General features: G+C 40.1%; 1 protein-coding gene and 1 non-coding gene across 2 annotated transcripts in view; one reads left to right on the forward strand and one right to left on the reverse strand.

The window, feature by feature from the left end:
- RAB38 (RAB38, member RAS oncogene family) overlaps positions 1 to 17,572 on the forward strand; it is a 52,061-nt gene extending 34,489 nt beyond the window's left edge. The window contains exon 3 of the mRNA XM_026518292.3: positions 16,686 to 17,572. Coding sequence (XP_026374077.1) covers positions 16,686 to 16,838 — 153 coding nt within the window. The 3' untranslated portion in view covers positions 16,839 to 17,572. The remainder of the gene's footprint in view (positions 1 to 16,685) is intronic.
- A 2,893-nt stretch (positions 17,573 to 20,465) lies between these two features.
- Positions 20,466 to 20,571, reverse strand: LOC113269541 (U6 spliceosomal RNA). Its single transcript, XR_003321472.1, has one exon. It is a non-coding gene; the product is annotated as a U6 spliceosomal RNA (small nuclear RNA).
- Between the last annotated feature and the right edge of the window lie 1,098 nt (positions 20,572 to 21,669).

The raw sequence follows: 21,669 nt of genomic DNA on the forward strand, positions 1-21,669 counted from the left end.
AAGGTTATGTCCATACTCGTTTGGAAAAGACCCTATAAACAATGACAGATGGCTATTGACTGGGGGTTGCTCTCAGATTGTAGAGGGTGACGTCAGTTTCTAGCCACGTGGCCTTTCACAAGATGGCAGTTTACCTCTCCAAGGTCAGAAGGAGAATCTCTCCCCAGTCATCTACAGTGGAGTCTAATGTAAGGTAACCTAATTAAGGGAGCGAGTATCCTATCATATTCATAGTTCCTAGCTCTACTCAATGGTCATGGACCCCAGGAGGTGGGAATCTTGGGGATAGCTTAACTTCTGCCTGTTATACTGGTTTCTAGACAGGAACAAGTCTTCTGGATAAGTTAAGGGCAAAAGACATGTAAACAATTGAGTTTGCCCACCCCACCTCCTCTTTTTTAAAATTCGGGAAACAATAGTTCTACCAGAAGTTTACCAAGTAGACCTCTGTGTATATTTTAGTCATAATTACCCTTAGCACAAAGAAGCCAGGGAAATCAAGTTTTTTGCTACCTACCTGTAATCAGGGTTCTGTTAGAAAGGAAGAGGAAATACCGTATAATATGTAGATAGCCGGGGCATGAGTGGAAATGCCAAAGTTGAGAAAGTAAATCTTACCTAGTTTAGGAAAAATGGGACTTAATGATGAAAAACAAAATCACACAGAAGCTCCCTCCCAGGATTGATCACTGTTAGTATCGTTTCCTAATTGCATCATGTTATATGCAACTTTAAAATTTATCATGATCATTTTCCATGGCAAACTCTTTGTAAATGTAATTTTTAGTAGCTGAATAATATTGCATCATAAGGATGTGCCATAACATCCCCTCTAATTGACCCTCCTTTTCTTATTCTGCATTTAGGCAGTTTTCAGTTTTCACTGTTATAAATAATGTCCTATGAGCATCTTTATTCATAAATTATTTTATGTATTTAAATTTTTTAATTGGGTTTTATTCTTAATAGATTACTAGATCAAAGGGAATAAATGTTTGTATGGTTCTGATTATATACTTTCATATAGATTTTCAAAAATGATGAGCTAATTTATATCTCTATAAGAATACTCTAAAATCCACATTTCATCAGATCACTTCTGTCTCTTACCTGTGGGTCTAACAAAAATTTGCTCATTATGCCTTTTATGACTTCAACCAAACTTCTGATGAAAATGAGGCTAGCTCCCAATAGGGGTTTGAGCTCGGTGCCACTACCTACTCACTTTACTTCGGAGCCAGTCCATAGCCACCTTGTTCACAGGATGTGATGAGGGGCATTATAATAAACATAACATTTGAAAGGCAGGCTCCAGATTGCTCAATCTGAAATCATTATTATTAGAAGAGAAGGAAGTGAGTTGGTTATGTTAGGTCTGCCTTCTCTGTGTCATCTGTTAACCTTGCATCACGTTATTTAAGCATTAGGCTTTCCCTTCATGGTCAGTGCTTTTGCTCTGAATAAACCCCAATGCTGTCTTCTTCTGCTCTTATCTTTTTCTCCAGGCATGTCCTTAGACGTGGTTTGTGCATCCTGACCCTATTTGAGTGAGTTCAGACCCCCCTTGAATCTGTTCTGAGTTTACTTCCCTTCTACCTGTTTTACATGTTATTTTTAAGCCTAATCTTAGCTGAGATGTTCCTGTAGTCAAACTGGTTTCTTTTCAATCTCCTTCCTCTTTCTTTTTCACTGGATTACTCATGACTGTAGAGTTAGAATGAATGTTTCTGAGCTTCTCGTCCTTATTTTTCTCCAGACTCAATCTTATGGATTGCTTTTCATCTGTGAGAAAAACCTATGTAAGTTTCCATTCATTTGCCATAATTTTATTTTCCAGTTCATGAAATATTTATAGATGTGCTATTTCCTTCCTGTTGTGTCTGGGCTTTGAGAGTAAAGTAAAGATATTGGGACCTACACTATTCATGGTTCAAGATCAATCACTCCTCTGTTCCACACCTTTGAACGTGAACACTAACATGGTATGTACACCTTATAAATAACTTATAAAGTAACCAGAATTATAAAATAGATGAATAAAATTATCTATAATCAAACGGCCAACTGATTTCACTGTTAACATTTTAATCTGTTCCTATTAGTTAGAAATGGGGTCTATTAAAAAGAACTCCATCCTGGGGCGCCTGGGTAGCGCAGTCGTTAAGCTTCTGCCTTCGGCTCAGGGCGTGATCCCGGCGTTCCGTGATCAAGTCCCACATCGGGCTCCTCCGCTGGGAGCCCGCTTCTTCCTCTCCCACTCTCCTGCTGTGTTCCCTCTTTCGCTGGCTGTCTCTCTGTCACATAAATAAAATCTTAAAAAAAAAAAAAAAAAAGAACTCCATTCTGTCTCTTTTAGGCTATACTTACTCTTAGATTGTCAACACATAGAATTGGCTTATTAGCTGTAGACCTAAAGCGGCATATACACAATATCAGCAGAAGAAGGAAGAGAGAAAAAGTAAAAGGAACCCAAGGTCCGTAAGAAAAGCTAAGTTGTCTTCTGAATCATATTTTATAATGCAAGAAAGCATGTAATACACCTCAAATGGTTCTCAGGAACACAGTTAAGATTTTTAAAGTTTGCATTTGAAACAGAAATGTTCTTTACCTGGCAAAGTTAGTGTCCTTTTGAATTGACTTAATTCAGTGGAAATCTTTAAAAATAACCAGAAAATCAGAACTAAGGTTAAGTCTTCAGTTCCAAGAGCCTCTTTTATTCCTTTAAAAAAAAAAAAATTATTAAGCAGCTACTTCATCCCTTTCTGAAGAGGTACTTCTTTTCAGATCATGTGTTTTAACTCTACTTACCTCTTTGTGCATGTCAGTTGTGCACTTATTCTGCATATGTAACACTTATCAGATGCCACTAGATATGTATCTGCTTAATGCGTAACGTTATGGAAAAAGTATTTTTCTGTTTCTTTTTAAAATCATACCTTGCTTATATCCATCTACAATGTGAATACATACATTAGCGTAAGGGATTATAAATGTCCATAAAGCTGTATAATAAATATAACAGAGAGTTTCCTGATTTTGCAGTGATTCCTCCATGGCCAGTTTTGGGGTTTCTACTCCCAAACATCCCCTTTCAGGTCCTCCCACAGGTCATCCAAATGGAAGTTACCATTTCCTGCAGACTCTCTCTCTCTCAAGCCACTGTAATTGGCCAATAGTGTCCACATGACCTAAGTGAGGCCCCTCCTGGGGCCGTTCTCTCCTGGACTCGGAATTGCTTTAGTCTCAAAATCTTGAGTGTGAACAGGTGACTGAAGCCAGGCTCATCCGGGTTCCTCCCCAGCACTCCTCCAACTGAGTTTGGGGTTAAGAGGCCCTTTCCTTTGGGGGGCAAAGCTGTGAGGATGTAAGCCCAGAAGCTGCTGGAAGCTCCACTTTCTATTCAAAAAGCTGCTGGGCAGATGGAGAAAAATGAAGCTGACCTGATGGTGTTTGAAAGCCTAATTTTATTTCCGAAGCTTCTTGGATTTGCCTGGATCTTTCAGCAATTCTGTCCCTCTTGGGAGCTACCCTTCAGATGACCTAGGCAATTTGATGGGTTTTTGATTTTTTGCAACCAAAAATTTATGGCTAATCATGTTGATAGAGTGCACTTGCTCTAGTAAGTGATTGCTTAAATAAACGTCTTGTTCTTAAACTCTCAATTTGAGAAATCTTTCCCATTAAGGGAACATTATTCTTAGACTCCCACCAGTTTAACTGCATTAGTCAAGGGCTGGAGATAGTCTCGAGTCACCTTCAATCCTGTTTGGAAGAAAGGCAGAATATAAATTCTGTCCTTTCACAGCTGATGAGACTGATGCCAAAGAGAAGACTCGACCTGTTCATAGTGAGTAAGCTAGTTTGTCGTGACATCAGGGCTAGGACCCAGCTCCCTTAATTAATTATCTGTCTAATGCTGTCCTGAGTTTAAAGAAAGTTCAGTATAATTGACTTCAACATAAAAGATATCACAATATTTTCTTGTGATTTTAATTGGTATTAGTCCATTTCTCTTTCCCTTTCACAGCTCAGTTCATTCATAAATTACTTGGTGAGCACGTAGTGCCAATAGGCTCTATATAAACTGCTGCTTACATTCCAAGTTTATAAAAGTGCCACTTCTGCTCTCAGGAAGTTTAATATCTAGTGAGAAGGTAAGCTGCTAGATGTCATTGCAACATGCATGATTAAAGCTACCGTACAGGCTGCTATAGAAGCACCTAAGAGACCTATCCAACATCGGCCAGGGAAGGCTCCTCAGAGGGGATCATGTCAGGACCTTATCATCACCAATCAGGCCCTTTGTCTCTAACTTTATTATAAGCATTATCTCTCTCTACTCTCTTAGTCATATTTTTAAATACACAAACTTCATTTGGGGCTAAGCTCAGAAAAAGGGAAAAAGGGAAAAATACCTAGCACTACCTAGGTAAAGGTAGAAAACCACAAGTATAACACAGAGTCAGTTACTAAATGTGTCTGTCCACTCCACCCCTTGGCCATCCGCAAATGCTTCTAGCTATGCCACCACTACTCCCCATCAGTAATTGCCAAATTGTGCATGGGACAACACTAGCTCTGTAAGACAGAACATGAGATAAGACTTCTGTGATCAGATGAGTTGATGCAATATTGCATACTTGTTCTCTACTTGGAGGTGGAAGAGGAAAGGGGAACTGCTTGTTTCTCTCCAACCTTCCCATTCCAACCTGAATCCACCTCTCCTAGATTCACATTATTGTTGCAGACTTTTACCCTCTGCTCCTGTCTGCTGTGTTGCTTTGGTTCCCCTCTTGTCCTCCCATCCAAGATGCCAAAACTCTTCTCCATTTAATGCAAGAAGTTCAATCACATGCCACATTCTGTGAGCTTCTAGGACTCTGAGGAATCCAGTGATAATGAAACATTTTTGAATTATTTTCAACTTGACTTTTCATAAAATTATTTAACCATAGATGCCTTTTTTTTCCTGTACCATGTTATGAAACTTCAGAACCCACTTTGACATACCTTACTCTAATAAAGAAGTATGTTATGTTTGTCCTTCCAAACATTCTCATATATGACTTAATATTTAAGCAATGTTGTGTTATTCCTCAAGTGTTCCCGCCACCCTCCTCCTCTGCCCCAGAGCTTTTATTTGCTGACACAATTGCTGAGTTCTTTCACATAGCTCACCTGGTTTTATTAACATCTTCAGCAACCTTGTGAAATTGACATTATTTTTATCACAATTATAGGTAAAGAAACTGAGGCACCAATCATGCATGATTGCATGCGTGGTGATTTTTGGTGACTTCCCTGCAGTTACATAGCTAGCAATTGGCAGAGGTAGTTAGTTCTGAGTCCTCTTACTGTATCTTTCCTCTTAAATAAATAAATACACAAATAATAAAAATTCAAGGTACTAAGAACTTAGATTCTGAAACTGGGAAATGTACCCAAATTTCACTTAAAAGTTTGAAGCAGAGTAAAATGAAATCCTTGTGAATCAGCTAGACATCAGTAGTTACTTATTTCCAAATAAGCTATGTTCACTCTGTAGGCAGAGGGCTTACAGATAGAGGAGTAAGAATAATCCAAGCAAAATCACATTGAGAGAATGGCTTGTGGCTTAGTTCAGTTGAAGCCCAGCTAATGTAAGGGGCGCTGGTGGAGATGAGCCAAGAGAATTAAGTTGGAGTGCTGTTCGTTGGCTCTCAGTTTAGTGGTTTGGACTGATTCTGATTAGGCAATGTGAGCCAACAAAGTTTTTTGAGCTGCGAATCAGGGTGAGGTATGACTGTCACTACTCTTTAGTTAGACTAGTTGGGAGACAGTCTGGAAGGAACATGGAAAACAATTGCCATAGGAAGAAAAGTGGAGGCATGAGACCATAGAAGAGACTACGTCGGTCCTGGCTTAGAGCACAGTGTGCCCTAGTGACTTGTGAGATGGAGCGCTTCACCATCATTGTTTCTAAGCAGAGGCAGCAGAGGCCTGGACTAATAAAATAATCACATGATGACTGGTGCCATAGTGTATTAATGTGAAGATTGTAGAGACTCTGATGAATAGTGCCTTGTCCATGAAAAGGGATCAATGATTATTTGCTGAATAATTATTTCATTTAGTCATATGATATTTCAATATTATATGATAAGAACCAAGAAATGAAATATCTCCTCCTCCTTTGCTACTACAAGTTTATAGAATGAAGGAAAGGGTAGTGTTTTTCTACATCAGAAAAAAGAAAATTATATAGCACATGCTAAGTGCTACTACAGGGAGATTGCTGAGTCTAAGAATGACTTGTTATCTGAGTGTGAAATTTCGGAGTTAGACACCAGAGAGATGTAGGGAAGTGTAGACTTAGGTCCTTGGGTTGAGGACAGAGTTCTGATAGTTCACTAGTAGCATGACATTCAAACATTAAAAAGGTGCTAAAAGATGGATTTGTTTACTTTTATCAACACATCACCTTTTACACATAGTCTTTTGCTATATGTTTTCACCCAAGCTAATGTTATTCTAACAATGGTGGTAGAAAGAGTTTCATTTATGCTATCTTGAAAAGCAAAGGTTTCAAACCCTACTAGAGAGTTAGTTGAGGGCTGGGCAAAAGGGCTGTATTAAAAAAAAAAAAAAAGATAAAGGACAGGCCTGAGAAGTAATTGTGAAGCTCGAATTGACCATTCATTCAGTTTCATAAAAGTTCTTAAGAAAAGATGACATTAAAATATTCACATATAATATATAGTCATAAATATATATGATTTTGCCCAATTTCTACTCCTGCCCCATATATAATTATTTCTAATCCTCATAATTCTGTCAGGTGGGTGCTATTATCTTTATGTTATAGATGACACCCGAGAAAAGTTAATATTTTGCCCAAGTTCGTCATCTAGTTATTAAATAGTGGAATCCACTTGAAATAGCTTTTCAAACATCAGGGTATAAAGACTTATTTTTCAAAGAGCAAAATCAGCATCCAATGTAGGTCTGTTCAACTGCAAAGCCTTTAGTGGTTCAGCTTGATTTTTATAAAATGGTTCAGTCAGTCTTCCTTCCATTTCACCCAAAAAGAATGGTGTCAAATCATAACTGGAAAACAAGATAAGAACGGGCAGTTAGACTTGAGAAATAAATCCTGTGGTGAATATGTTTTCCTTTTCACTCCCTGCAAAAATTGCCCACATCTAAAATTGTTTTCAGGTTGAAACCTGGACTTGTTACTCTTTGGAGGGCCCTTGTTAACTTGTTCATTCATTCACTTGTTAGAATTAAGACATTTACCCAATATCTTTACCAATATCTTCCAAAGATATCTACTCCCAGAAAATTACCCAGTATCTTTCAGGTGCCGACAGTCTGTGAGCCACTGTGCTACACACTGAGGTGTAGCCATGAAGCCCACAGGAGCCCCCAGTGCCAGGGAGGATACAAACTAACAAGCCATTACATACTGACTGGTGGCAGGTGCCAGAGTAGAGGGGTGCTTGTCCCCAGCCCAGGGGAGTCAGAGGCAACCTCTAGTGAGAGGTGATCACTGAAGAATGACCTGAAGGGAGAAGATGAAAAGAAGCAGACACTTTGGGGGGGCTTGTATTTATCTGAGGACATATACGTAATGTCTAAATGCTTCCCCTGTGTGTATCATTTAATTCTTCAATTCTAACAAGACCCCTATGATGTGTAGTTATCATTAGCCTCATTTTACAGATGAAGCAGGAGAGACTCAGGATTTGAATCTGCCCTTGGTCCCCCAATCAGTGACAATACCAGATTTTAAAGCTTGACTCCAAAGCTCATTCTCTTTCCATTATATCCTGCTGCTTCCTGGGACAACAATATTCCACTCTCCATCCTCAGACTTGGTACATGGAGGTGCCAGAATGAAAGCATTTAATTATGCCAAAAATGAATTATTAAATTGATAATTTCTGCTCATAGTTAGCACTCGATAAATGTTACTTTAACTTGGAATTGAATAAGTCCAGCAAATCCTGTGGACACACAGCTTATCCTATATGTGTCCTGGTCTTCTAATCTGTAAAAGAGATTAGAAATATATCCACCTTCCAGCATGTATTCAGGGTGAAAAGAGGTTATTCATGAAGGAAACATACCATAGTACCCGAGGAAGTGTTCAATACACGTTAGCAAGTACTACTATTAATATTTTGTGTCTGGTGGGCCATTTATCTTCTCAAACTGATGTATGAGAAAGTATTGTAACTGAAGGCTGCTTATGTCTTCATTAACAGAGTTTATAAAGTCTGGCCAAATGATAGTTTTTATGCTTATGTTTATTCTTTGTTTTCTTTTCAAGACTCATTATTGGGTACTCTGCCACTGTTTCAGTATGGGACTCACAGCGAGGGAAATTTAAAAAAGAAACAAAAAACACTGTATTAAAGCCAAATGTTAATAGCGGCCAAATCTAGGAATGCTTTGATTCTTTATAGCCATTAGCGGTAAGTTATACATTACATATTGAATTTGGCGATGTATCCTGGGAATGGTAAACTCTAAGAAAGATCTTGGGAACTGTGCCTGCCCAACAACTAGTGTTGTCAGTCTGATGTGGGAGAAGAGACGGGGATGGTGAACTCACATTCCTAAAGGAGCCAGGAAGTTAAGGAAATGAGTAACGTAGGGGGCAAACTGGAAAGTGTGCATATGTGTAGATGAAAGACATTTACAATTATAAATAAATAAATAAATACCTGTAGGCCAAACGTACCACGTTGCAACTGCTCATTCATAATTTTTGAAATTTAGAAAGAAAGCACTGGCTATCCAGAGAGGAGACTTGCATCTTCATTCTTTCCACAGACATTTACAGAGAGGAGTGTGGCGCAGTGGGTTAAGAGTAAGGGCTCTAGGTTCTGTTCAGGCTTTCCTGTTTAATAGCGTTGACCTTTCAGGGGTCACAGGAGAAGGGTCTGAGCATGGCCTGGGGAACCAGATGCCAAAAGTTTGACTTGCTGGCCGTGTAACCATGGGAAAAATTTTAAACTCTCCATCCCTCTGTTTCCTCACCTGAGTTTTTGTGAGGATTAACTTAGTTCATTAAGGGGAAGTATGTAATGGTCACTAAGTTTCCACAGGTGTCAGCTAACTTTGGTAATTTTGTTTAGAGACTTTATGCACCAAACATGGTGCTGAGAGCCAGGAACACAAACATAATAAGATAAAATCCATTTTTAAGGACACAGATGATAGGCACTGGTAAGTGCCAGGTGGGTAGAAAGTGCCAAGGAGCCCTGACAATACATTTCATAGTGCTGAGAGAAGGTACTTGGAAGAGATAATGTTTCTAGAGACAAGGAAGTGTGCAAACAGCAAGAGCTAAGAGGTAGTCTGTGTGATGCCAGGCAAGTCACTTTCCTTCTCTGTTGCCTTGATTTCTGGATGTGTGAAAGAGGGCAAGTTGAATTAGTAATAGCTGATTTCCCTGGTAATTGGAAAGCCTGGGGGTATTTCATGGCTGAAGTGGGGTTCCTGAGGCTGCTAGAGGGATGACAGAGAGATCAGGGAAGAGATATGTAAAGTACGAGGTCCCAGGACTACAGAGGAGGGGAGAAATGAGGTAGGAAATGAACTTGGACATCTAGTGCCTGGAGGACAGGGGCTGAGGCAGGGCTATGGTGGGGCGGGGGAGCTTGTCGGAGGGATACAGTCTTTGGAACTGCTTTTATCTGTGAACTTTTCTCTTCTTCACCAGTATCTACATGCTGATATTTTGACTCTGTCCTGTCATTGGAATCAGTGACAATTTGACTCGATCTGCCCTTCCCAGTCTACCTAGTTAGGTAGACTAAAAGTAACTTTCAGACAACAGGACATCACGAGGACCTGGTTTATCCAAAGCACACTGTCCAGTGTAAAACCATGGGGTTGGGATTCAGGCAGACTTTGCTTGGGCACTAACCAACTGTTGGTCATAGGCTCTAAGAAGTCAGCAGGGAGAAGGAAAGAAAATACAGAGCCTCCAAGGATTGGAGCTGGAAGCCAGGTTCTGTCCCTTCCTGTCCCCGACACTTTGTGTGTGTCATTTAGCCTCTGTGCACCTCTCTTACGTCATCCGTAAAAGAAGGGCAATGCCTCCCACCTCAGCTTTATTGTGAAAATTAAATGAAATGCCAACTTCTGAGAACCACATCTGAGATAGAGGGCTCAGTTTAGAGGAGCCCCAGTAGAAGCTCACGATTGGGGGGAAGCAGTTACAGGAAGGATGGGGGGAATGATATTAGGGGTGAGGAAGGAAAGAGGCACAAAGCAAAGACACATCTGTCTGCCGTGCCCTCCCCATATTAGATATGAACTAAAGCAAATGAAAGCAGGCAAACTGTTTTAGCACTTATGTGTTCTATAAACAAGTACTGAATCTTAGAGAAAGGATTTGAAAACCCCTGTTCTGCATGAGACTTCTTTCAGTGGTGGTGTTATCCTGGGGGCCATCTGTTCTAATTAAAATTTCACGGGGATGAGGAATTTAGTGCCCTCACCTCAGAGCCTCTGGTACACTTGGTGTTTTGTTTGAGGTTGATGCATTTGGAAAGATTAGAGGAGGATGAATTCTTTGCCAGTTTCTAACTAGGTAGATGTGAAGGGTTTCTGCTAGGATATTTTTGCTCTCTGGCACTGGGGGTCAGAGATTAAATAATTTGCCACCAGACAGATGTTCTGAAGAGCTAATTAAAACACTGACAAGTCCCCAAAACCTCAGATAGTTAGATTTATATGCCATCATCTACAGGAAGTTCACAATCACGGCAGCCTAAAATCACTATTAAATGATACTTCCAGAAAGTTCACTTCTGAAATAAAAAGAAGTGCCGTTAAAGACATTCTTAATTATACGAGTGTGTCTCAGATCTGGATGCACATTTTAAAGAAATGGAGCATCTTTTTAAAAAATATCCATGCTGGGCCCCATCCCAGACCAATTATCTCGATGTCCAGGAGGAGGGCCCCAGCAATAGATTTTTTTTTTACTCTTCAAATGATTTGAATATGCAGCCAGGATTGAGAACTAGTGATTTAGAAATAAAACTATTTTAATATCTGTCATAATCCTGGAGATACTGCAATGTAATGTATGGGAACAGGATAGGAAGTGGAGTTAGGCCAATCTTGGCTGGCAAAAGATAGATTGACCAAGGTCATGTACTGCTCTGGGTAAGTTACCTAACCTTGTTAAAGCTTGAAGTTTTTTACCTTTAAAATCTGGCTGTTAACTTTTTAATAGATTTTTATGAGGATTGGATGTGAGCATTATTTCATAACTAAAGCACCTACTATATGCCCAGCATAGAGTCGATGCTCAATAACCGTAATAGTTACTACCATTGGTTTTTACTAAAATGCTTTGTTAGGAATCTTAAACCTTTTTCTCAGGCGTGTTTACTGACGTGAATGAAAATGTTCTGAGCAGAGGCACAAAGACGGGCACACATAAACCTAACACAGTCTGCACAATAGACCATCTTGTCACACTGCAATTTGTAAATAAATCAGTCAGATTCAGTCTAAGTGTACATATCTTGAGGGTCATGGACTATATAAATTTCCTCCTGGAGATGTTACTACTCTCTAGAATAAATGCAAATAAAATCCCCAGGTCATATTTTGCGATTAAGCCAGCAGCTTTGTTTCTTCACAACACCTAGAAAATGTGGACTTGGCTGTGTCCGCTTGAATGCCAAGGAGCTCAATCAATTATATTGCAATGTAATTGCCCAAAGGGTCTGAGCTTGTAGTTCTACCAGGCAGGCTTTAGCGATCCATGCTAGCCCTGGACAGAAGGAGAGAGGAAGTTTGCTCTGTCTTGCCATTCCTTCTCCATGTTTAGGACCTTGGCTGTGACTTCAATGGTGTATAGAGAGACAGTAGGACCAACAATACTGGTCAGCTTTACTGGAGGCCCTGACTGAATGCTCTTACTTTTTTATGCTGGAAAATTGTGCTCAGACCATACTGTTCCTTATTTATTTGGGGAACTATTTTGGAGGAGCTAAGATGAGGGTCTGGCTCCAAGCCTGTGCTCTCAGCATTTTATACCTTGCTTTTTGTAGTAAGCATATGGTAACTGTTGTGGTAGGTATTCCTGTTGACTCTTCTCCCTGGACTCACACCTGGCCCCATATTTAACTAGCATGTGTCTTGAGGTCAGCCAAGTACCTGGTCTCCTCAGGTGCAAAATGAAGAAATAGAATACACACAGTCCTGTGTTCTCCTGATGATTAGATGAGAATATTGTGATAACATTTATTGAATGTGTATGCTATGCCCTTGTCTGAGTACTTGTCTGACTAGTTCACATGTTCTAAATTAACTTACAATCACCTGTAAAGTAGATATCTTAGTTCTCTGTTGACAGATGAGGACGCTGAGGCATGGAGTAGTTAAAGTAATTTTTCCAAGGTCAAGTTTGACATCATGCCTGTGCTCAAAACACTACATACCAGGCCTTTTTGTAGAATGCATGTGGTAAATAATAGTGTTTGCCCCTCTTCTAAGTTCCCTCTTTCAATTTCTAATCTGAATTAGGTATGCCGTGGCAACAGCGCCATGGTTCATCCGATAGGTACTTATTAAATACTTACTGATAGATTAATAGATCAAGCCAGGTGCTGAGCGTCTGCACAGTCCTGTGTAGTAATGGATGCGCATCATATTGTGTATATTGACACTTCATCTGCAGAAAACCCTCAGTGCCTCTACCTGGCCCTCTTAGCATTCAAGTCTCCACTGTGATCTAGCGCCAGATGCCCTTTCCAACCTTATTGTGTACCTCTGCTGTTTACACAAACCTTGCTAGTGTTTACACTCAATTAAGGATGAGACTTATTTTATCGTCTTTTTCTTTGTGTGTCTACTACTTAGTGGGAATCTGAACAATAGCAGTTGAATGGGCGAAAGAATGTCGCTCAGCCATCATGAGCGGCCATGTAGTCCATGTTGTTCATCTATACGCCACCTGCAAGCAGGCACTAACACTCCGTGGCTCTGATGGTTTCCTTTGTCGACAGCCCCATCCCCCATGGACCCATGTCTTAGTCCTGACACCAACTAGCCTCCACTAGGTGTGTTAAACTTCACAAACAACTTCAGCAGCATCATCTTATCTTTTACTAAAATGATCCTGCTGGGCTGCCAGTAATTGGGCTTAGGTTTTTGTTGTCTTTCTGACAATACTGATGAATTTTCGTAAATTTATCCACACTTGCATTTCACTCACCTCATTAGATTTTGTCAATTTGCACATTAATGAAAGAAAACTGTACTTAAATGGCATGTTAATATATGAGTGGAAGTTTAAAGAATACAACAGATTAGTTTAACTTAACATTGTATGTGAAGGGGGGCCCTTTTTAATGCTTAAAACTTGTTTTTCCTTCCACACAACCATGTTTTTCTTCTAATGTATGAAAGAGAAAAGAACTAAGATTGATTTAGCATCTACTGGGCCTAACACTGTGGTAAGAACTTTTACTTGTTATTACACTTGATCTTCAAAACAATCTTGGAAAGGAGTATAGCATGGTAAGAGCCATGCTTTGATGTCAGAAAGACTTAGGCGTGAGTTCTGGCCCCAAGCCACCCACTGTGTGATCTTGGGGAAGTTTCTTAATGATGCTGGCAAGAGAGTGCTTCAGGACCAGCCCAGAGGGTCTTTGGCTGTGCATAGGATGGATATCAAATGTGAGCCAATAGGAGGTGTGAGCAGAGTTTGTTAAAGATACAGAGAGAGCAGATACAGATGGAGTGTCTGGGACACTCGGAAAGGAAAGGAGCATGAGTCTTGAGGTCAGTGCTCTGGCGTATGTGCCCTCTCAGGCATCCAGGAACCAGTTAGAACAAAGATGAGGGCCCAGGTGTCATTCCTTGGAGCCAGGGGTCCTTGGTGTCAAGATGTCTGGAATATGCATGTGATAGCTTTGACTGGTCATCCTCACCTGGTCCTGTCCTTAGATGTGATCTATTCTAGAGAAATCATTAACTCCTTGTCCCTTACAAGGAGGACATACACTGTATTCATCTTGAGGCATGTGTAAAGTGAGGTGGGGGTGCAGGTGTTATCAAGAATAGAAGCAGGAAAAGAAGCACAAAGCAGATTTTTATGAAGCCCTTTAGTTTCCCAGTCTCATTAATCTACCTAAACTTAAGATTTCTTATCTGTAAACATATATAACGACATCTTATGTTTGGTATTTGAGGTGAAATTTTGTTGTCTCCTTCCCTACACGCAAGCAATAGCCAAATGGGAACCCAAGTGTTGGTTTATTAATGGCTGGGCAACCACTCAAATGTAGGGCTTCTTCAGTGTGATATGCTGGCCCGTGAGGCCAAGGCCTGGAAGGCTGAGTGAGGCTACCCATTCACATTTTCCTAGAATTAGAGGCAGTAGAGGACCTGGAACAGGCTTCTAATTGGTCACATAAACAAGTGACTGGGCTTAAGAACAGACGTTGAGCTGGGTCTCTGCCAAAGAGCCAGGCCTCGTCCAGGTCAGATTACTGCCTGAGAGAAGATAGTCCAAGTGTGACCCCTGAGCATGACACCAGGCAGGGGAAGAGTGACAGAAGGCATGCCAAGCATGGGCAATGACTTAAAGGCACAGTAACCCACCCAGTATGAAGCAGCAGAAGGTGGCTGATCTCTGTGGACTGGCTTCCATGGAATGAGGCACATATTTGATCTAAAGGTAGCAAGACCATCCCCAGGCCCACCCTAACAATAACAACAAAATCAGTAAGAAAAAAACAAACTCATACCATATGGGGCTTTAAATGGGATTAAGTAAGATTATGTGTCTAAAGTACCCAGCATGTACACATTGTACAAGCACCAATGACCACTATCCCTTGTAAGAAGAAGCAATTTTTCATTAAGTAAGTATTGTCATCAAGGCCATTGCATAGATGAGGGATGGAAGGCTCAGAGACATGAATTCTGGTCTGGTATAAAAACCACCACCAACAAGGACATGACAAACAAGCAAAAAAAGCAACTAGAATTTTACCTTGTTTTAAATTTAGAAAAAACATTTTCTCTAAGGCTCTATTAATGAGAGAAAATAATCAGTCTATTTCCTGGAACTCCAAAAATTACCTTAAGCTTTTGTAGCAGGTGAACTCAGGACTGGACTTGAAGGATGAGGAACATGCTAGTGACAATCTACATCTAATGCCATTAGCCATAGATAACATTTGGAAGCATCACTACCTCTTACATTTTCCATGTAGTATGACTTCATGCAGTGATCTCAAAATATATCAACAACTGTGACATACATACAAAATTCAGAGATAAAGTAGTTATACTTTAGATTGGACAAGGTCTTGTAGTAAAACAATTTGATAAAGTCCTTATCTCTTTACATTGACTATGAGGAAGCACTCAGAGAAGTTCTACAAATTTGACTTTACTGGAGATTGGGGTTTTTTGTTTAGTATGCCAGTAGTAAACATTCTGTATTGCTCAGTTTTTTGATTAGCAGAGGTAAAGAAGCAAGTTAATCTAGAGTAGCTGAATAAACAATGTATTTTATTTTATTTTTTTAAAAGATCATTTATTTATTTATTTGAGAGAGAGAGAGAGCACAAGCAGGAGGGACAGAGGGAGAGAGAATCTCAAGCAGACTCCATGCTGAGCACAGAGCCTAACGCGGGCTTGATCTCCCCATCCTGGGATCATGACCTGAGCTGAAACCAAGAGTTGGATGCTTAACTGACTATGCCATTCAGGTGCCTCAATAAACAATGTATTTTAGATTTAAATGTTTGCTCCATATTTTCTCCAAATTGAAGCTTATTTTATTCTTGAACATATATTCAAATTTCTATTCATATTTTCCTTTGAAGAGTTATATCCATCTGGATTGTCTAGGTAATATCCAGTGATGACTCTAAATCTCAGGGGCTTGAAACAAGGTCATAATTTTCGCTCATGCTACATACATCATCATGGGATACTTGGCTCCTCTTGATCCTCATTCACAGACCCGGGCCAAGAGAATTTCCATCTCTGTGCTTCCATGATTGCAGAAGCAGGGAGGAAAGAACATGGCAAAGTAAGCATTACCCTTTATTACTTCTATTCAAAAGTGAGACATGTCATTTTTCCTCACATTTCATTGTCTGATGAAAGTCACATGTCCATGACTGACTTCAAAGAGGTCAAAGCAGTGCACTCCTACCATTTGATCAACAGGCGGCGAGCCAGAAAATACTTGTGAAATCACTGCTGACCACTAGAAGAGGTGTCTTATTATTCCTATTTCCTATCAAGGTCACAAAAGTAGTGTGTGGCAGAGGGCAATTATGAACCAAAGTCAGCATGAAGACTTATGTGACTTACATAATATTTTGCTATAGTGTAAGAGTATGTAAAAATAAGAAAATCGCCCTCTAACTTACATTCAACCTACTAAAAGTAAGTGAGACCACCAAACGCTATTTCGCATGAGGGACAAAACAAGTATGTTTGCTTTTGTGAAGGACTAAAAAGTAAGGTCTTGGAAGGAATGAGAGTGAGGGGAATAGAAAGAGGATACATGGAGAGGGTATAGAAGAGGTATTTAAGTGAACTGCCAAAAAATATCGCCCTTTGCCACATATAGGTCTCTGCTCTAGCATTATGTTAGAATATTGATAAGAAAAGTTGTTTATTTGTTTTTTTCCCCACTGTAGGAGAATATCAATATTGATGAAGCCTCCAGATGCCTGGTGAAACATATACTTGCAAATGAGTGCGACCTAATGGAGTCCATTGAGCCGGACATCGTGAAGCCCCATCTCACGTCGCCCAAGATTGTCAGCTGCTCCAGCTGTGCCAAATCCTAGGAGGCTTCTTTGCTGGCCTCTGACAGAAATAATCCCATTATCTCATGTCTCAATTCTTACCAATTTGAGTAAATGTCGGGATAGGGATACACATGCGGCAAGCCAAAGTTCTATGCCGGTACCTTTCCTAGAAGAGAGAAAAATAGCAAAATTTCTTTTTTATGTTTTTCCCAGCATCAGCACAGTGTTTACAGGCTTGTTAAATATTTAGTCTGTTACAGAATTCTGTCTTGTAGCCAACCACGATTCTGCAGGGCCAGCATCGGCCCTGTTACTTGCTTCTTGGAATCAGCCAAGGCCTCAGGTCTTAAAGAGAAAGGGGAGAGGAGCAGACTAGCTGTCAAGTTAAGCGCTGGCTTTCACTTTGCCCCTAGTGCCTTTGTCCAGATTTCAATACATCCTCTGCTGGGCTGACAGGCCTATTAAGTAGAAACAGTTTTTTTCTCCAGAGTTGACCTCCATTTTCAACAGACCGAAGAGTCGTCTCCAATTTAGCCCGTCAGAGTCACGTACGCTGGTTTCCTCTGCTTTTGTGGCTTTTATTGTCAGTCGCCATGCCCTAAATGTTGGTTTAACTGAAAACTGTATGAAAATACCTGCTTCCATATGTGCCTTTCTTTTAGCTTTCTCTGACTCAAGCTGTGGGGCTCTTCTGTTCATGTAATATATATTATATATATTTTCACAAGTGGAAAATAAAACATTAAAAGATGCTGTTTCCCTATTTCTGAAAAGGCTGTAAGTGTCTTAGTGTTGTGATTTTTTTCTTTGTGTATCCATGGTTCTCAAGACCCATTTCTAAAATGTTGTTTCAGAAAGGGGATGAGAAACACACACTTAAAGGAACTTATGAGCACTATTATACTGACATGAGTCTTTGTATTGTTCATATCAGCATTTAGGCCAAGCAGTATATCTATATTTTCTTGGTTAAGCAGAGGAATATATTCTCTTATCTTCTGATCAAGAAAGGTTCCACACCCATCGACATGGAAAGAAATAACTAAAATATGCATGGTAACATTTTGGTTTATACAATGGCTATGGTGCTGATATGCTGTGGGTAGCTACTACTTTGTAATGGCATTGAATGGCAGCATTGAGGGGCATCTGGGTGGCTCAGTGGGATAAGTGTCTGACTCTTGATTTCAGCTCAGGTCATGATCGTAGGGTCATGAGATAGAGCCCTGCATTGGGCTCCTCGCTGAGTGTGGAGTCTGCTTGGGATTCTCTCTTTCCCTCTGCCCCTCCTCACTCATGTGCTCTCTCTCTCTTTTTTCCCTTGTCTTTCTCAAAAAAAAAAAAAAAAAAAAAGAATGGCAGCACTGATATTCATAATATATTACAGGAGCTTATCTTTTGTAATATGTTTTTAAATGTCCTGTCCATATATTATCTTGGCATTCACTGTTTCTAAAAGCACCAACCACTCGGCTTCTTGTTATAAGTGTTTGTGATCCAGTGCCTGAGGCATTCTCTGGCCTCTGGAGTACTTGACACATGAGGCAGGCAGGTGAGAAATTCCAGGAGTTAATGTCTCCAGGAGCAGCTCTCAACCAATGATAGCAGGATTGGGGGATGAGTACCCTAGGTTCCTTGTCCCTCCGGAACAACATTCTGAGGCATGGTTTATGAAGTCTCACAGAAGTCCTCAGTGGGTTTAAGCCCCTGGTCTCACAGGGGAAATCTTCCAGCTGACTCATCCTGTACAGCCTTCCTTTTCTTTTTTCCTCACTTCCTCTACTGGTCCTTCCTAGGTTCACTTCCCAAACTACTTTCACTCAAGTCCTTGTTTCAAGGTCTTATGGGAGAACCCAAACCCAGCCTAAGTTAGCTGGGACAAAGATGGCCTAAGAAGCAGATTCTCAACACCAGCTTCTCGAACCAAATCATTCAGCACCCAAGTGGTAGCAAGGACCCCATTGCTGGTAAACAATGAGGTGGAGCTAATCCCCAGCAAACTGCAGCGCCATAATTACTAAGACGTCATCAGGTGGATTAGGATAGAATATAGATGGAAAGAAAGTCTGTTGCTCTTGTGTTCGAAAGACATGAGATTGTAGAGTCAGTTAACTTCCAGAAACTCTGCAGGAGGAAACCTTATAGGCTTGAGTCAGCCAATACTCATCTCAGGATTTGGTGTAAAAGCGTGAAGATCTCCAAACAACAATCAAAATGATCTTCATTTCCTTCAGCTACAGAATAGAGAGGATGGATGCTGAAAATCAGGCCTAAGAGTTGATTCTAGGAGAGGCAGACTTTTAAAGGAGACTGACTTCACAAAGCTAGCAAGTCTCCTCCACTAAAATCAGAATTCTTGTAGGAAAGGAGTCAGACACTGAAATATAGAAGGGGATATTTGGACAGATGCTTTTAAGAGTCTTGACCCCAAAGATTCTTCTGAAACTGTGGTCCAGGAAGAAAAGGCCCTTACCCTTTCCTAGAGGAGAACAGCTTTTTGCCACATCAATGTTCCACCTGAGTAGGATGTTTTATAAGGTGATGCTTTTCCTTCTCAAATTCTGCTCCCATCTGCCCTCATTGCTTCTAGACAAACAGCTAAGATCAAGTCTCAGTATAAACTGAGTAGAAAAGTAGCAAAGTTCTATGTTGCAGGATGAAATGGATTATTAATCAAATGAACTACAGAGCCTGGCTAATAAGTACTGGTAGGAATCTGGAGAATGTTCCTGATTTGGTCTTGAGATGCAATCAAGGAGGACAGAATGTAGCACCAGATGATAGATAATCTATTTCTTTGAGAGCACTCTCTAATGAGTTAATTTTTAATATTCTGGCAAGTGAACTTGGAGCTGATATCAACACGCTACTAGAATAGCTCTTTGAAGCTGAAAAACAATGTTGGCCTGAAATAAATGATGTGGAGATGCCAGAACTACCTTGGCAAATTATCCGGGGAGAGTTCCACGGTCTCAAAGAGGACGGCATATTATAATGTATTTATTTTGTGATGTCAGAGAAACTACCAGCTGATTATGTTCTCAGGAAAGCCCAAACACACTCCCTTCACTAAAACAGTAAGAAGCATCCCCACAAGAGGGATACCAGCATCAATGAGAAGCTCTGTGGTGACTCTACAGATTTGATGTTGTAAGTATGTTGCTGAGTTTCACTGGGAATGACACGGACATGGTTAAGATTCACTATGTGAGGCTCGATCTCACATCCCTGAGATCATGATCTGAGCCTAAATCCAGTTGGTGGCTTAACTGATGGAGCACACTGGCACCCCAAGAGATTTTCATTTTTGATTGAGCTTCAACCACTAATAGTTCTTAAAACATCAAATCATCCAGGCAATACTTTTCATTACTGTTTAATCTCTTTTTTCTTTCTAAACATCCACTGAAATGTGATGTCTAATATGCATGATGAGATTAGAACTGCCTTCTAGCCCTAATCCACCACAGAAAATTGTGATTTACACAGTCTTCAAAATGAGTATCCATTGATTTATTGATTCCCTTACTCCCCCAACAATTATTTATTGAACGATGACTTTATTCCCAGCACTCGGCTAGACACTTTTCTGGAGATACAAATGACTAAGTTGTGGTCTCAGATCTTTTTATTTTTATTTTTTTTGCAAGAAGATCCTATAATCTTTAAAATATGGAATGCTTCATGATTTTGCATGTCATTCGTGCACAGTGCCATGCTAATCTTCTCCGTATTGTTCCAATTTTAGGATATGTGCTGCCAAGTTTAGCCCCGTGTCTCAGATCTTAAGGTAGGAACTCAAATATGCAAACAATTTACCATGTATCAGGAGAGAAGTCAAATGTCCAAACCAAGATTATATCTTCTAAAAACATAAGTTGTTTTTAAATGCAGGGACTGCAGCTCCAATTGTGTTTAGGGAAATAGAATGTATGTGCCTCCCATTCTCTTCCTAAAACACCGGGATTGTAGCCACACAGACTGTTTCGTTCAGCTAGTGCTTCCTGCTGTTTACAATATTCTTTGCCTTTTTTTGGCCCGGAAATCCTACCCATTCTTCAAGGATTGGCATAATGGCACAGCCTTGTAGCCTTGTAGGTCTCTATAAGTAATTCAAATCTATTTCCACACTTGCTTAGCTCTTGATTATCATCACTCACATGCTACATTATAGTGATATATTAACTGTTATTTATAGAATACATACTATGGGACAGTCACTGATATGTACACTTTCCTTTATTATGTCATTTAATCCCCACGACAACCCTACATGGAATTACACATCTCCTCATTTTATATATGTAGAAATTGAAGAACATAGATACTGAGCAACTTGCCAAAACTCACACAGCTACAGACTGATAAGTCAAGGAGTCCAACCCTGGGAGCCTAATCACAATGTTCCTGCTCTTAACTGTGACGCTAAACTGTCTCCTCTTAGATTTCTGGACAGGGCTATGTTGTGAATGCAGAGCACAATAGTCAGCCCAGGAAATGCTAATAGAGCTTACCATATGCCAGACACTGCTAAGCACCTCTCTTACCTACTGGGAGAGGTGGTGTCCTTTTGTGATAATACATGAAAAACACTTAGCATAGTGCCTAAACCATAGTAAGTAATTGATACATGTGGTTATTATGATACTATTCTGTCTGTTTAGTTATTTATTAAATCCAATTAGTGGGAATAAAGCTCTCAGATAAAAATGGCAGATATTTTTGGAGGTATCAAAATTAGGACAATAATAAATCTATAGAGATAGAAAGAAGATTAATGGTTGCCCAGGCCTAAGGAGATTAGGCGTGACTGCTAAAGGGTATAGGTTTTCTTTTGGTGTGATGGTAATGATCTAAAATTGATAGTGGT

Source organism: Ursus arctos, unplaced genomic scaffold, assembly GCF_023065955.2.
Source record: "Ursus arctos isolate Adak ecotype North America unplaced genomic scaffold, UrsArc2.0 scaffold_22, whole genome shotgun sequence".
NCBI classification, from domain to species: Eukaryota; Metazoa; Chordata; class Mammalia; order Carnivora; family Ursidae; genus Ursus; species Ursus arctos.